The sequence below is a fragment of the Gossypium arboreum genome, chromosome 11 (assembly GCF_025698485.1).
Source record: "Gossypium arboreum isolate Shixiya-1 chromosome 11, ASM2569848v2, whole genome shotgun sequence".
In the NCBI taxonomy this organism is placed as follows: Eukaryota; Viridiplantae; Streptophyta; class Magnoliopsida; order Malvales; family Malvaceae; genus Gossypium; species Gossypium arboreum.
This window is the reverse complement of record NC_069080.1, coordinates 1,363,087-1,378,411: the sequence shown is the minus strand read 5'-3', so window position 1 is coordinate 1,378,411 and position 15,325 is coordinate 1,363,087. Positions and strand designations below refer to the sequence as shown.

Here is a 15,325-nt window from a genome sequence, read left to right as displayed (position 1 = left end):
CATCAAGTTTAGTTTAAATCAAATTCAGGCCCTATTCAATGGGCGCACAACAAAGATGCGTTTAGTTGGCAACAATCACCAATTACGGGATATGCTGTTTAACCCCTCGATTTTGAGTAAAGCTTGAATAAGGCCTGATTATGGTTCAGGGCTCCATGCCATCCACTGAATTGCATTTCAACCATTCTCCCCTCCATCCTACTAAGCTTTTCTCTCAAAACCGCTCGATCTTGTAAGTTTAACTTTTGGGCCTAAACCCGGGTTTTATAGTTTTACACGTTGCATTTATTTAGCATCAAAACGTGGCGGCAGCATCATGTTCCAACACGACGTCGTGTTCATCTTTCCAATTCACTCCTCTTTTTAATCCCTTCAAAGGAACCAAAGGTTAGGTTTTTCTTTTGTCCCACACTTTCCTCTCTGCTTGAAGTTACCAAAGAAACAGAGCAACAATGGCGAAAACCAGCCTTAGCCGCCTATTCGCGTCACTCTCGGAGCACTCCATAGCCAAACCGTCTTTCACTGGTTCGAGATCAGAGTCGGTGACTCGTTCAGCTTACAACTCCGTGACTCGCTTCGTATGTTCCTCTGCTCAGGAAACTCACTTGATCCGTGAAGAAAGATCCAACGAGGGAGATCGAGAAGCTGCGAAAGAGAATCTCGAATCTGTGAATAAAGAAGAAGATGAAGGTGAAGATGGTGATCACGTGAATAAAGAGACGGGGGAAGTGGGCGGGCCTAAAGGCCCGGAACCCACTCGCTACGGTGATTGGGAACGGAATGGTCGCTGCTCCGACTTTTGAATTTTTTTTTAATTATTATGAATGTAAAACTGAATTGAATCAGCGATTTTTAATTTCCCGGAGAATAAAAAAAATTGTTGGAGTAATGATAAATAATTTTTTTGTTAAAATTTCGCTATTAGTCCCTGTTTTTTATGAGAGTTCAATTTGATACTTTTAATCGAACGATTGTGTAATTTCTCAAATTTGATGCGAAAATGTTAGATTGTTATTTATTTTAGTCAAATTTCAGATGTCTTACATCATTTTTCATGCTTTAATAAGCATGCACGCATTGCTAACGAAGAATATTCATTTCCATTTCTCATGCTTGTTAAGTGAAATTTTTAGATTTATTTTAATTTTAAAAATTCTTTGTAACAATGGCAGCTACTTCAATTCAACCGAGCGCCCACTTGGGTCGGTTGACTATTGCCCATAAAATATTCGATGAAATGCCTATTTGGCTAATATCTTTTTCAAATGACATCAAGTGGGGGTCTTGTAATTCCAATGGCTTTTGGGATGTTAAAATCGTATGATTTTTTCTGTTTGGAAAGTTTTTTTTTATAAATATTATAAATTTACGAATTAAAATTTAAATAATTTAATTTAAATAATTTTTTGATATTTAATAGTAATTGTTATATCAATTTAGATCTAAAATATATATCGTTTATCAAATTACCACTTAAGATTTTTTGATGGAATTTTAAAATAAAAATTTAATAATCTAATAATTTAAATAATTTTTTTAAATTATTTAATATTTATTTTATAATTTTTTAAAATTGAATAGTCTAATTTAATAATCTTATAATTAGTTTACACTCATTCCATTTACCGCCATTAGCAAAAGCTTTGAAGACCATATAAATTTCAACTTTCAAAGCTTTCAAACAAATTAAACATGGACATTCTCAAACTCTTCTTCATCATCGTTTACTTCTCCTTACACTCTGCAACCAGCACCATGGATCCATGCGCCGAATCCGTCTGCCAAAGCACCAAATCGTCACCGTTGATTCGATTCCCTTTTCGTCTCATCGGCCGCCAACCCAAGTCATGTGGCTTTCCAGGTTTCGATCTATCTTGTAATTATAACTCAACCCAAACGTTACTTCAGCTACCATATTCTGGAAATTTCACCATCGAAGCGATTGATTATGGCGCACAACAAATATGGGTCAACGATCCTAACAATTGTCTTCCCCAAAGAATCCTTTCGCTTAACTTTTCTGGGTCACCATTTACGGCTGTTTATGATCAAGATTATACGTTTTTCAATTGTACGTTGGATTATTCAAGGTATGGGTTGAACCCGATTGGTTGCCTTAGTGGTGATAATTACACGGTTTTTGCTACTTCGTCGAATGAGGTGGTTGATTCTTTGTCATTGTCGACGTGCCGACGAGTTGCCACCGTTTCGGTACCTGTTGGGTGGCCTTTTTATGGAGGGGTATCGTCGTCGGACCTCACCGATGATCTATGGCTAATGTGGAGTAATCCCAATTGCCGTAAGTGTGAATCGAGGGGCGCCAAGTGTGGGCTGAAACCCAATTCAACTAATGAAATTAGTTGTTCCAGTGCTCGAGGACGAGGTAAACATTCTTTGTATTCTAACTACCATTATATCCATTGCATTCGAATTATTATAAAACCATGGAGGTACTTGCATTCACTCAATTTGTATTTTTTCTCTTTTATTAAAAAATAATAATTTAATTCTTATACATCACATTAAACAGTAAATTGATCATCATATTAAAATTTTCATCAAATTCTATCTTTAAAACTGCTCCTTGTATATCAAAATAAAGTATGCACTAGCATTTCACATGTAAATGTTTAGTTAATGTTTAACAGTAGAAATTGATAGAATTTTTAATAAAATAATTAATTTATTCTTTGATCTAACGTATAAGGATTAATTTGACCATTTTAATAAAAAATTAAAATGTAATCTGGCTCCTATAAAGGTATCAGTGATACTTTTACCCAAAATAAAATTCATCATTACAAATCATAAATAAGACATAACATGGATCAAAATGTTTTTAGATAATATTCACATGCGGTAGAATTTTAAATCTAAAAGTATTGAAGTTAGAATTTTTTAACGGGTGAAATTAAATTATATAATTTTATGATAGTTAAAATATAATTTTATTATTTTAATAATTTATATTTTTATAATATTTTAAATAATTAAATAAAAAAATATTATTTTAGAGAGATTAAAATATAATTTTATCATATATTATACCTTAAAATACTTCAAAACAAAGGGCCAAAGGTTGAGTTTCCCAAGTCTATTGGCCGACCTCCCCTCCCACCACCTTGAATAATTATTTTAATTTATATTTAAAATTTGTGGTCATTCATAATTTTTTATAAAAAAATATGTTTTACTATTATACTTAATAATTTATATTCAAAATTTAAATTTTATAATTAAGTGGAGTTAATAAGAATTAAATTTAGTGAAGTGCCCCAATGCGATTTAGAGCAAAGCCTGACAGATAGGCGTTGACAAATTAGAAAATAATAAAATGTCGTTGACCTACCAAATGGCCTAAGACTTGATTTGATCAATTTCTAGACACTTGTACATTTTTAATCAGGTTTGACATTCATAGCAATTACATAAATGAAAATAATAACACAATATTATTATTTTTTAGAAAATTGTTTTAGGGTTAAAAATAATAAATTTTATTATTATATTAATTAAAGGGATATGTAAACAATTTTTCATTTCGGTCAAGGCCACTGTTTGCCCCCTTTTTTTGCCCTTGTTCAATGTCATTGCCAGCCTCATTTTCATTTCTAGGATTGTTTTTTCTAGAGTTTGTTTACACTCTAATCATCTGAAAGTACATAGGAGACCTTATATTATAGAGATTGTATCAAATTAGTCCTTATATTATTAAATAGATTAATTTAGTCCCTATATTATTAAAAAAATCTAATAATGCCAATTTGAAATAAAGTCAAGATTTATTGTTTAAAAATATATCATTTACTATTTAATGGAGTTAATATTGTTACAATTTTATGGTTTTGTAAATGAAATATTTTGTTCGAATTGAATCGCACTTGAAAAAAATCGAGATTTTTTTACATCAAATGTTAAGTCTGTTATAATTTGTATTTATGTGATTCTTTTTAATAATATAGGAACTAAATTGATCCATTTAATAATAAATTGATTAATTTGATACAATCCTTGTATTACTTTAGCCATCCTAATTATATTATAATTCATATTAGTTCTATATATATATATATATATATATATATATATATATATATATCATATTCATTTGATGTTATAATTATGTTGTATACCCTTAAACCTCACTAGTCAAAACTCCATTATCAGGTATTCCAAGGAGTGCCCAATATGCAATCACAGTGGGTGCTACTATTCCAACCCTCTTAAGTATCTCATGTCTAATATGTTACATTTGTAGTAAGGTCAAGTCATATGTTGCACCACACCGTCCTATAGCGGAGTTTAATCCGACGATCACACCGCAACCCATGCTTGTAGTTGGCCTTGATGGATCAACTATAGAATCATATCCGAGAATAGTGTTGGGCGAGAGTCGACGCCTTCCGAAACCTGATGATAACACTTGCCCAATATGCTTGTCTGAATATAGGCCTAATGAAACTCTCAAAAGTATACCCCATTGCCAACATTGTTTCCATGCTGATTGCATCGACGAATGGCTCCGATTGAATGCTACTTGCCCCATTTGTAGGAATTCTCCAGAAAGGTCATATCCACCAACACAAGATTCATGATGTTTCTATTTGTTATTTCTTAAAACCTTTGTATAATATATGATTCCTTAATTATTAGTTTACGTGTTAGATGTTGTTGAGTATAACTCCTATTTCAGTCAAATTTAAGAAATAATCTTCTAGTTAAACTCTATTTATTTATTTCAATCAAACTCTGATTAGTCTAGATTGTTTTATTATTATTTTACCTATGAATTTAGCCTATAAATAGACTCTTTTACAACCTTAGAAAATATACCTATTAGAGATTAGAACTCATAACACATTTAGAGAATCTTGTGTTTACGTTTTGAGGGTTCTTTATTTTTGGGTTTTTGAGGTTTAGTTTTTATGTGCATCTTTTGTACTCTTCGCTCTTTTGTCATCATAGTAAAATTATCTTTGCCCATGGTTTTTTATCCTTTTTGAAAGGGTTTTTCCACGTTAAATTTGTGTGTCCAAATTTTCAAATTCTTTCGCTAATTTTACTTATTCGTTGCTTAACCGGGTTAATTCTTTAGTGTTGAAATAACGCCTATTTACGTTTCGCATGAACGAATGTGAGCTTCTTAGATATCACATCGGTCAATTCATTGCTCTTTTAAATGATTTAAAGAACGTTGAGGTTCAGATTGACGATGAAGATCAGGCTATGCTATTATTGTACTCTTTACCTTCTTCATACAAGTCTTTCAGGGAGACCCTGATTTATGACGGAGACACTCGTTTGAAGATGTAAAGGGTCATTTGTTGAGTAGAGACAAACTCGACAATGAGTTTGGTTTGGATAACAAGGCAAATAGGCAAGCTTCCTTTTTGGTAGCATCAAATAAGCGAGACAAAATGTGTCGCTATTGTAAAAAGTTAGGTCACATAAAAGCAGATTGTTATAAACTGCGAAATAAAAGAGCTGCTAAGAGTAACGAGGAAGATATAGCTGGTGCTAATTTGCCCGATGAAAGCGGTGATGATTTCTTATTAGTGTCAATGAACAATAACTCCAAGCTTACGTCCAAGTGAATCCTAGATTCGAGATGTTCTTTCCACATGTGTCCCAATAGAGAATGGTTCTCAACATATAGTTCGGTTGAAGGTGGAGTTGTGCACATGGGAAACGATTCATCCAGTAAGGTAATTAGTATTGGTACTGTTAAAATTAGGATGCACAATGGGACGATTAGGACACTTTCAGATGTCAAGTATGTACTTGATTTATGAAAGAATCTCATCTCCTTAAGTATTTTATACTTGAAAGGATGCAGAATCAACATCGAGTCAAGCGGCATTAAGGTATCTCGTGGAGCTCTCGTTTTGTTAAAAAGTAAAATGACCGGTAGTCTTTATATTATGCAAGGTTCTACAGTGACTGGTGAAATTGGACATCCCTCATCCGTTATGGAATCAAAGTCAACTCGTTTGGAGCAGAGCCAACTTGGTCACATGAGGGAAAAATGTATGATCATTTCGTTGAATAGAGGTTCTCTTTTGGATACAGGCTTTGAAAAATTAGGGTACTGTGTTTGTGAAAATCAGATTTGGGTTAATTTTGATTTAACAGTGGACAAGTCAAAGGCTAGAAGTCTTCCAATTTCTAAGCACAGATTCGACTCAATTAATTCCCTGCATAGTTCAAGATAGGCTTGTGGCGAGCTTTGGCAAAGATGGCATTGTGGAAATATGAGTCAAGGTGGAGATTTGTTAAGTATGACTCCTATTTTAGTCAAATTTAAGAAATAATCTTCTAGTTAAACTCTGTTTATTTGTTTCAATCAAACTCTGATTAGTCTAAATTATTTTATTATTATTTGACCTATGAATTTAGCCTATAAATAGGCTCATTTGCAACCTTAGAAAATACACCCATTAGAGATTAGAACTCATAACAAATTTAGAGAATTTTGTATTTATGTTTTGAGGGTTCTTTGTTTTCGGGGTTTAGTTTTTATCTCCATCTTTTTTACTCTTCGTTCTTTTGCCATTATAGTAAAATTATCTTTACCCGTGATTTTTTATCCTCTTTGGAGGGGTTTTTCCACGTTAAATTTGTATGTTCAATTTCTCAATTTCTTTTACTAATTTTACTTGTTTGTTGCTTAACCGGGTTGATTCCCAATAGATGTCAATTCGAATATGACTTTAGAACATATTTAAAACAAAAAGTCATAATGATTTATTTGGCTCTATAACTTTTCAAAAAAAATATTTTTTAGTTCTCCATTTAATTTTTCATCTTTTTTAGCCCTAAAATTTTTTGTCAAATCAACTAAAATGGATGGAAAATTTAATCTTTTTAACTTTGATGACCTAAAACATTTAATTCATTTTTAAATTTTAAAATTTAGAAAAATATTTTAGTAATTAAAATAATTAAAAATAGTATAAAATTATAAAAATATTTTTAATTTTTTTAAATATTAAAAAATTAATGAAATGCTTAAATGTTATCTACTTGACAATCCACGTGTATGCCTTGGCAACAAATTAAGTTAACAAACGTTAAATTTTCCATCCATTTTGGGGTGATTTGATAAAAAATACAATTTCAAGGAAGGATCATGATCATTATCGGATCTTTCCCCACCATCTAAATCGGTTCAGATCACCTTCGAATGTATCTGTAGGCGGTGACCCAAGACAGGGTCGTAATACGAACTCCTACTATAGTTTGATTTTCGGCCATTTGCGATGTCCCCCTACTGTCCGATTGATCTTCCCACCTGACATTCAAATCAAAATCAACCTCGCGATGTTGACTTATTGGAGTTACATATTCAACAGACTGTACATCATCTAACTCAGCGAACAACTGAATTGATAGGGTGTTGACGTTCTCATTAGAGCAATAAAGTTCTATCATATTGGCCAAGTCAACATTATCTACAAGCTCCACTTCAGTAAATTTCCATAGATCTATTGAGATTGATAAACTTGTAGAATAATTTTGATAAGGCCTTCCACAATGGGGAGCTATTCTTTCACTGATTTTTTTGCTTCATTTCCTCTAGCTTTACAGCGTGTTTGGTTGGCTGTAATATAAAACCATTACAGCCTTATTCAGTGGCCCAACCTTATTTCATTGTTTGGTTGGCTGAATAGGCTATTACATCCATATTCATTACAGCCTTATTCAAGGCTAAATCACCGTTTAGAATTCAGCACTCCCCCAAGGGAATACCTATTCAGCGTGAAAATTGTTCAAGTTTACCCTTCTCACATCTGTTCTCCTTCTTTCGTTCCACCCTTCTCCCTCTTTTCAGTCTGGTTCCTATTTCGTTCCACCCTTCTCCTCCACCCTTCTCCCTCTTTTCAGTCTTATTCCCATTTCGTTTCATCCTTCTCCCTCTTTTTCACGTGATTCCATCGATTCTCAGTATCCTCAAGCTCCGATTGAAATCAAGGTCAACGATTTCAATTTCCTCTCAACAAAAACGCAACTTGAAATTCCGACTTCGGTGTGAGAGGAAAGGGCTAACGATCAAACACCCAGATGTTAAATCGGTGCTGAATCGAGTGAAGAAGTTCGCTGACAAGGTAATCTTGCTTTGTCTTAATTAAGACCCCCTTTTCTTTAACTATCCCAGATCCCCAAGAATACACTTTGCTTAATCAAGATATTCTCTATTATCTAGTTTGTTTGTAAATTACATCTCTCTTTCCTTTTTTCAGCCAACATTGGGGCAAATAGTTAGGCAGAAACTGAGTGAAGGTAGAAAGGTAATCTATATACACTTCTTAAAGTAAACGTTTGGTGTTTATTTTATTTGTGTCCATTGTTTTCTAGAAGAATGATTCTTTTATATGTTATTAGATTTGGAAGGACAAAGATAGAAATGAGGATTCGTTCTTTTGCTCGTTCAAACTTTTACTGAGTTGTTTTTTTTAGGATATTTTGCTCTGTTAACATGCTCCTTTGTAATGATTAATAACTGATGCTCGGGGGGGAAAAGAGATAAAATGGTGAAAATTCAACTTCCAGAAGTCTTCCTACACCCTGAATGTGCACTCAAGACTTATAGGACATGCCTTGGTTAACTGACTGGCATTACATTTTATAGCCATTAGAAGCTGCTATATTAGTCTTGAGGAGAATCATTTAATTGGTTGTGCACAATTACTTTAGTCTTTACATAGGATACATGAGCCATTAAACACTGTTGATTAACTTCTCATATAGGTATTGGTAACTTCAACTGAACTTTTCCGGGAGCAGCATAACTTTCTAGCTTGCTTGTACTAAAAATTATATATATAAAATACGTACTTTCCGTAAACTTCATCACTACAAAAGTTGGACCAAGACTAAGAACTTCCCGTAAAGTCTTGGCATTCAGATGTCTATCATTGAATGCAATGATTGTAAGCCCCTAAAAAAGAGAAGTAAGCAGCCCATAAAAATATTTAAGATGTAATGATAACCATGAATAATTTAGCTTTCATTTGAAAGAGAAAAATTCTACTCAAAGATGGGAGAAATCTAGAACTCTATTGTAGCACAAAATAGGAATGAACATAGACAGATTCAAAGATCAAAGGAAGTGTAATAAAAGATACTAAAACAAGAAACAAGAATCAGGTAGTTTCCAATTTTTCTCTGCAGATGGCAGAAGATAGATATTGACGGATGGGGCAGTTTGAAAAAACTATAGAATTAAATGAAAATTGAACTTTTGGACACTAGAAAAGTGGCTAGTATATGGCCTAAACTACCACCTAATAGAATAAACTAAATAAGCAGAGAAAACTACGAGTGCTAATAGCTCTTTCAGTTCCAAGTATTTCATTACCTTGTCATTTCTGTAATGCATTTGTTCGGAAGGGATACTCTGGACTACATCAAAGGGAAAACAAAAATTTTCCCATTTTGGATGCTGCGGGTGAACAAACTATGTCGAGGGTACATGTTCTTCTCTAGGGACCCATTTTGGTGCGCCAAAACTAATCTTGTTACGACTATATTGTTATTACTTGTATTCTGCTGCCTATCATTATTTTATATCTGCAACTTTTTGGTGTGAAATGTTAGTTACATGGTAATTTACAAAAATTATTTATATTAAATTTTTTTTTCCTATTTTGGAAGAAACTCGTGTCCAACATTTTTATTTGTTGAGTTGAAATTAAGATCTGCCCTAGTAGTCAAAAAACACAAACATAATTCAATGATTAAGAACAGATAATGTGCTCATAAACTTTGTTTTAAAAATGGCTTAAGATGCGTGTATATATATATATATATATATATATATATATGTAAGATTCTTTTATGAGTGCATATATGGATGGAGAATTTGGTTTGGGGATTTGCTTAGTGCTAGTATTGCTAGGATAGAATGGGATCGGATGTCACATCTTTGCCTTTTTGTAATTGAAGTTGAACTATCGTATGTCTATGTGGAGAACATAAATGTCATATTGATTGAATTGCTTCTTTTATTACCGGTGAGAATTATATAAAAAATGTTACTTTCTCAGAATCATCATCACTTTAAATGTTGCTTTTTTTGTTTATATATAAAATTAAAATGCATTTATGACATGACTAGATGAGACATGTAGCATACAATTCGAAAACATTTAGAAAACTACGAGTGCTAACAGCTGTTTCAGTTCCAAGTATTTCAGTACCTTGTCATTTCTCTAATGCATTTGTTCGGAAGGGATACTCTGGACTACATCAAAGGGAAAACAAAAATTTTGTTTTTGTACCTATTAGAGAAAGACTCAAGGATCCAAATTCTAACACCTAAATAAGGAGATTGCTAAGAGGAGAGGGCAAGGGAGCGACATATGGAGATGGATATGGATATTATTGACTTCTATAAAAGAGTATAATTAAAATAAGACCAGAATAGCAGAAAGGAAAATATATTACACACATATATTACGGGAAGTTCTATTTGTATGGTTAGCCGGTTTCAATTTGATTGGCACGAGGTACACGGTTTGGTCCCCGTAATATAATTGCTTGCTTGTACTAAAAATAAAATATTTGCATGCTTAAAACTTTCTATCCATGGTTGGAACTTTCTGATGCTTTTTAATCCTTGTACCAAGTGCTATTGAGTTGTAGATCAGTATAACATCATGTTAGCTTGAGGAATTGTTTTATGCTTCTCATATTGCTATTGAGTTGCGATCGGTATAACATCCATTCGATACCTTTTTGAATCCTTAAGTAATCATTTGTATAAATTCGAGATATTAAGAATGAACGATGCGGTTTAATAATGTTGTGTTTTCTTTGGCGAATTGACTTCAAGATAAGGACCATAGAGCTTGATAGAAAAATGATCAAGTTGCATATCTTCTTTGGGCAAGAGAGGTTTCGTACAATAATTATTGGGTATTGTTTTGGGTATTGTTTTGCATAAATCTATTATTTGCATAATTATTGGGAGGAATAATGCAACTTTTTAAATATAAACTATCAAATAATATCGCTAACAAAGATAGTTTGAAAGAAGATTGATAAGCAATATCTTTGGCATTATATAAAAGATCTGTTTTACCATTTATGAGGATTGATGTAAGTAATGAGAATTCCTAAGATATTTCATCAAGATGACGAGATAGATGTAAAAGCCAAGGGCAAATATAAAAGATAGATGTAAAGGCTAAGGGCAAATATAAAACAAATTGCAATTTGCACCTTAAAAGAAAGGGAAAGAACTATTTTGGCATATATGCCTTCATATCAATCTTTTGTTTTTTTCCTCAATTAACATTCCTACATGTATTTTTATTATACTTTTTTCCTCAAATAAATAATGACTTAGTATTTGATATACTAATAATATGTTTTTATTCCACAAACAATTTTAAAAATTGTCGGGCATCTCTTTTTTAACATTTTGTTATACTTTTTAAGACACTTGTTAATTTATTAAAATACAAAACAAAAGATTATAATTTTATTAAAATGTATTTTTATTAAAATTGTGAATTGAGTTATACATATATATATGTGAAACAGTTATATATATATATATATATATATATATATATATATATTTATTAGTACTTTATTATTTCATATCTTTGTTATAGAATATTATTTATAAAATATCTAAAAATAATGATCTTATTTCATGATTCAAAAGTTTACACTCATGTACTTTATCTTATTACTTATATCATTATTATAAAATTTTCAATTCCATAAATATACATAGAGAATATTGCTTATAAATCTCAAATGACTACATGTAAAATATTTATAACATTTCAATGACTACATGTAAAATGTTAAAAGTGATTTAACAATTATAAAGTGAAGGAGTATAAGTATTGAGTGATTTAAATAAACATTTATTTGGATAATTGTATTTATATAAATAAACATGAAATTCTTTGAAAATAAGATCGAATTTCAATTGCAACAAACTTTAAAACTTTGAAAATGATATTATTATTATACACTAGTAAATGCTTGATAAATTATTTACTTATACATAAGCAAATATATTTTTAAACAGACTTATCCTATTTATTAATATGTATTGCTCATTTTTTCTTTGACAGTTTGTTATTGCTTCCTCTTCTTATTTGGCTTGTTTGATTGTTGCCTCACCCAGAGTTGAGCATTTTGTATTCACTGAATCACTGTAAGTTCTTTGGCAATTAAATTCTTTGATTTTGTTTTACTGTTATTGAAATTAGTATTGGAGAAATGTGACCCGTTTACTACGATTTGAAGATATGTAACACTTTAATATCTTGCAGTAATGGCTCGTCTACCTTTAATAGTACAAAATGAGAGGCGTAAAAGAATTGGTCTTGCTATTACAATATGGTTGCAAATGTGTACAGTTGCGAATTGGTTCTTAGTTGCACTGGGTGCCATTCATAGCCTGCATACTTATAGACCAAGGATTAGATCCTATATTTTAGATTTTTATGCAAAACGAGATTATGTGAAAAGACTTGTATATGCTAGTGACGAGACGTGTATTGAACAAGTTAGGATGAATAGAACTACCTTTTTTAAACTTTGTGAGATGTTACAAACTTTAGGGGAATTGAAGTCATCAAGGAACATGCTTGTTGATGAGCAAGTGGCAATGTTTTTACATATTATTTCTCATCACCTTAAAAATCGAGTTATCAAGCATCACTTTAATAGGTCCGGGAAAACCGTTAGCAGATCATTTCACAATGTTTTAAATGCTGTCATATGCTTACAAGATGTGTTATTTAAAAAGGCAGAGCCAATTACAGCTAATTCTACAGACCCAATGTGGAAATGGTTTAAGGTATTAGAGTGAGTTCTATATATAGCTTGTATATAATTTTTCAATTTGGAATTAAATATAATATTCTAACTCGAGATTTTATACATGTGATATAGAATTGCTTAGGTGCTTTAGATGGAACCCACATCAAGATTAGGGTTCCAACAGTTGATAAACCTAGATATCGAACACGAAAAGGTGACATAGCAACAAATATGTTAGGTGTTTGTACACCTGATATGCAATTTGTTTATGTTTTTCCTGGTTAGGAAGGTTCTGTTGCTGATGGACGAGTTCTTCGAGATGCCATAAGTAGGAGACATGGACTAAAAGTTCCTCATGGTAAAATGCAAAAATTAAAGGAATTTAAATTAATTTCTAAGATCATACTTTTTTGGGAAATTAACCGTGACAAATAGTTTCTTTTTATAGGTTGTTATTATCTAGTTGATGCTGGATACACAAATTGTGAGGGATTTCTTGCGCCTTTTAGAGGACAAAGATATCATTTGAATGAGTGGCGTCAGGGTTACCAGCCAAGTACTCCGGAAGAATTTTTCAATATGAAACATGCTTCAGCGCGTAATGTTATTGAAAGATGTTTTGGGCTATTAAAACTTAGATGGGGAATACTTAGGAGTCTATCATTCTATCCTGTAAGGGTGCACAATAGAATTATTATTGCATGTTGTTTGCTCCATAATTTTATTCGAACCTATATGAGTCTTGATCCTATTGAAGAAGAGTTGGGAGAAGGATTACCTAGTAATGTGATAGATGACGATGAACCGAATATTATAAATATTCATCCGTCGGATGCATGGGCTACTTGGAGGATGGAACTAGCCAACCAAATGTTCGATGAATGGCAAGCATCTAGAAATTAGTTAGGTTTAGGGTAAAAATAGTAAACGTTTAAGTTGTTTATGTTATTTCATATATCTAGTTTATGAAACTTTGGTGGTGTTTGAATTGTTTTTTTTTTTGTATTGTACTAGACTTGTTGAATGATAATTTATTTTCTTTTGATTCATCATGTGTTATAATTTTATAAAGTGTTGACCTTTTGATGCATAATATTGAACTTAATTTTCATTTGCGTTTTTCTTAAGATAGTTATGTCGGTTTTCCCAATCAAGTGTTTCTTCCCGAGTTCTCGAGGAACCAAAGGAAATGGGTTCCGAAGAAGATGCTGCGTTGGTTGCTTGTATGGTCGACTTGCACAATGCTGGAACCTTTAATGCGGATACGGGATTCAAAGCCGGCTATTTAAATGAGTTAGAAAAAATGATGGAAAAAGTTTTACCCAATGCCATGTTGAAGGCTAAACCTAATCTTGAATCTAGGATTAGGACATTGAAAAGGGATTGGTCAATCGTTTATGACATGCTTAGTGGAAAAAACAATAGCGGCTTTGGTTGGGATGAGCATAGGCAGCTTGTTGTTGCTGAAGATGCGGTTTGGAACTCATATATAAGTGTAAGAATTATTTCAAGTCTTTATTATCTTATTTTAACAAAACTTATATCTAATATGAATTTCTAATTTTTATAGAGTCATAAAGAAGCAACTCAATTCAGACATCGGAGTTTCCCTTATTATGACCAACTTACTGCCATTTACGCAAAAGATCGAGCCACTGGAAAAGATGCTCAAACAGCTGCTGATATTATTGAAGAAATAAATGTTGAAGATGTAGCTGCTACAAATTCTCATGAAGAAAGAAACGATTTCCATGGATCCGAAGCTGATGTTTCTTTAGATGACATGGATCTTTCAGCTACACAACCTCAACCAGAACCGCAACTAGCTAGAAACCAAGGTGATTCTGCATTTTCAAAGAAGAAAAAAAAGATTTCTGATGCAAGTGATTTTTCTACTTCATTTAATGATGCTGCCGCTTTATTGGCGGAAAATGTACGGACCGTTGGCCTTGAAATCAGCAAGAGTATTGCATCCGAAGTGGTAATTCAACAAAAGTCAGAAATGACCATTCAAGAAAGTGCTCTGAAATTATATCCAACATTATGTGAAGTGGAAGGTTTAACTGAGGATGAACGCTATCGAGCATTGAGCAAAATTCCAGATCATCCAACGCAAATGTTCATTTTTTTTAGTTTACCTTCTGTTGTGCGATTGGAATGGGTCAGAAGATTTCTTGCTGACCATTAAAAATCATGATTGTGTTGATATTTTGATAACTTTTTGTGTTTGTAATATTTGGATGGTATAATGACATGATAAAATGTCATTACAATGATGTAACTTTTGGTGTTGTAAAATTTTAAAACATATGGATTATGACATATATACTAATGAAATCATGTAACTTTTTGTTAATATATGAATATTATGCTTGAATGTGAAAGTAATTTTCAAGTTATTTATTACTTTTTAGCAATGAGTTATTTATTACTTCTAATATTTAATTATTTTTATTATAGAATAATTAAATTATTTGTTTCAATAATGATATTTTAACACATTAAATATGTATTGCAGTTTAAAAATAATAAAGTA

At 32.0% G+C, this 15,325-nt stretch overlaps 3 protein-coding genes across 3 annotated transcripts; all 3 read left to right on the top strand.

Moving 5' to 3' along the window:
• Positions 1-51: 51 nt before the first annotated feature.
• Positions 52-913, top strand: LOC108454628 (uncharacterized). The gene has a single exon (XM_053021982.1). The coding sequence runs from the start codon at positions 453-455 to the stop codon at positions 801-803; it is 351 nt and encodes a 116-aa protein (XP_052877942.1). The 5' UTR covers positions 52-452; the 3' UTR covers positions 804-913.
• Positions 914-1,630: 717 nt separating this feature from the next.
• LOC108455109 (putative RING-H2 finger protein ATL21A) lies at positions 1,631-4,723 on the top strand. Its single transcript, XM_017753718.2, has 2 exons — positions 1,631-2,383; positions 4,168-4,723. Exons 1-2 carry the CDS (start codon positions 1,693-1,695, stop codon positions 4,593-4,595), a joined length of 1,119 nt encoding a protein of 372 aa, XP_017609207.2. The 5' UTR covers positions 1,631-1,692; the 3' UTR covers positions 4,596-4,723.
• Positions 4,724-12,298: 7,575 nt separating this feature from the next.
• On the top strand, positions 12,299-14,977 carry LOC128284328 (uncharacterized). Its single transcript, XM_053022323.1, has 6 exons — positions 12,299-12,826; positions 13,075-13,147; positions 13,238-13,387; positions 13,547-13,673; positions 13,945-14,284; positions 14,360-14,977. The coding sequence occupies exons 1-6, from the start codon at positions 12,299-12,301 to the stop codon at positions 14,975-14,977; spliced, it is 1,836 nt and encodes a 611-aa protein (XP_052878283.1).
• The last annotated feature ends 348 nt before the right edge of the window (positions 14,978-15,325 follow it).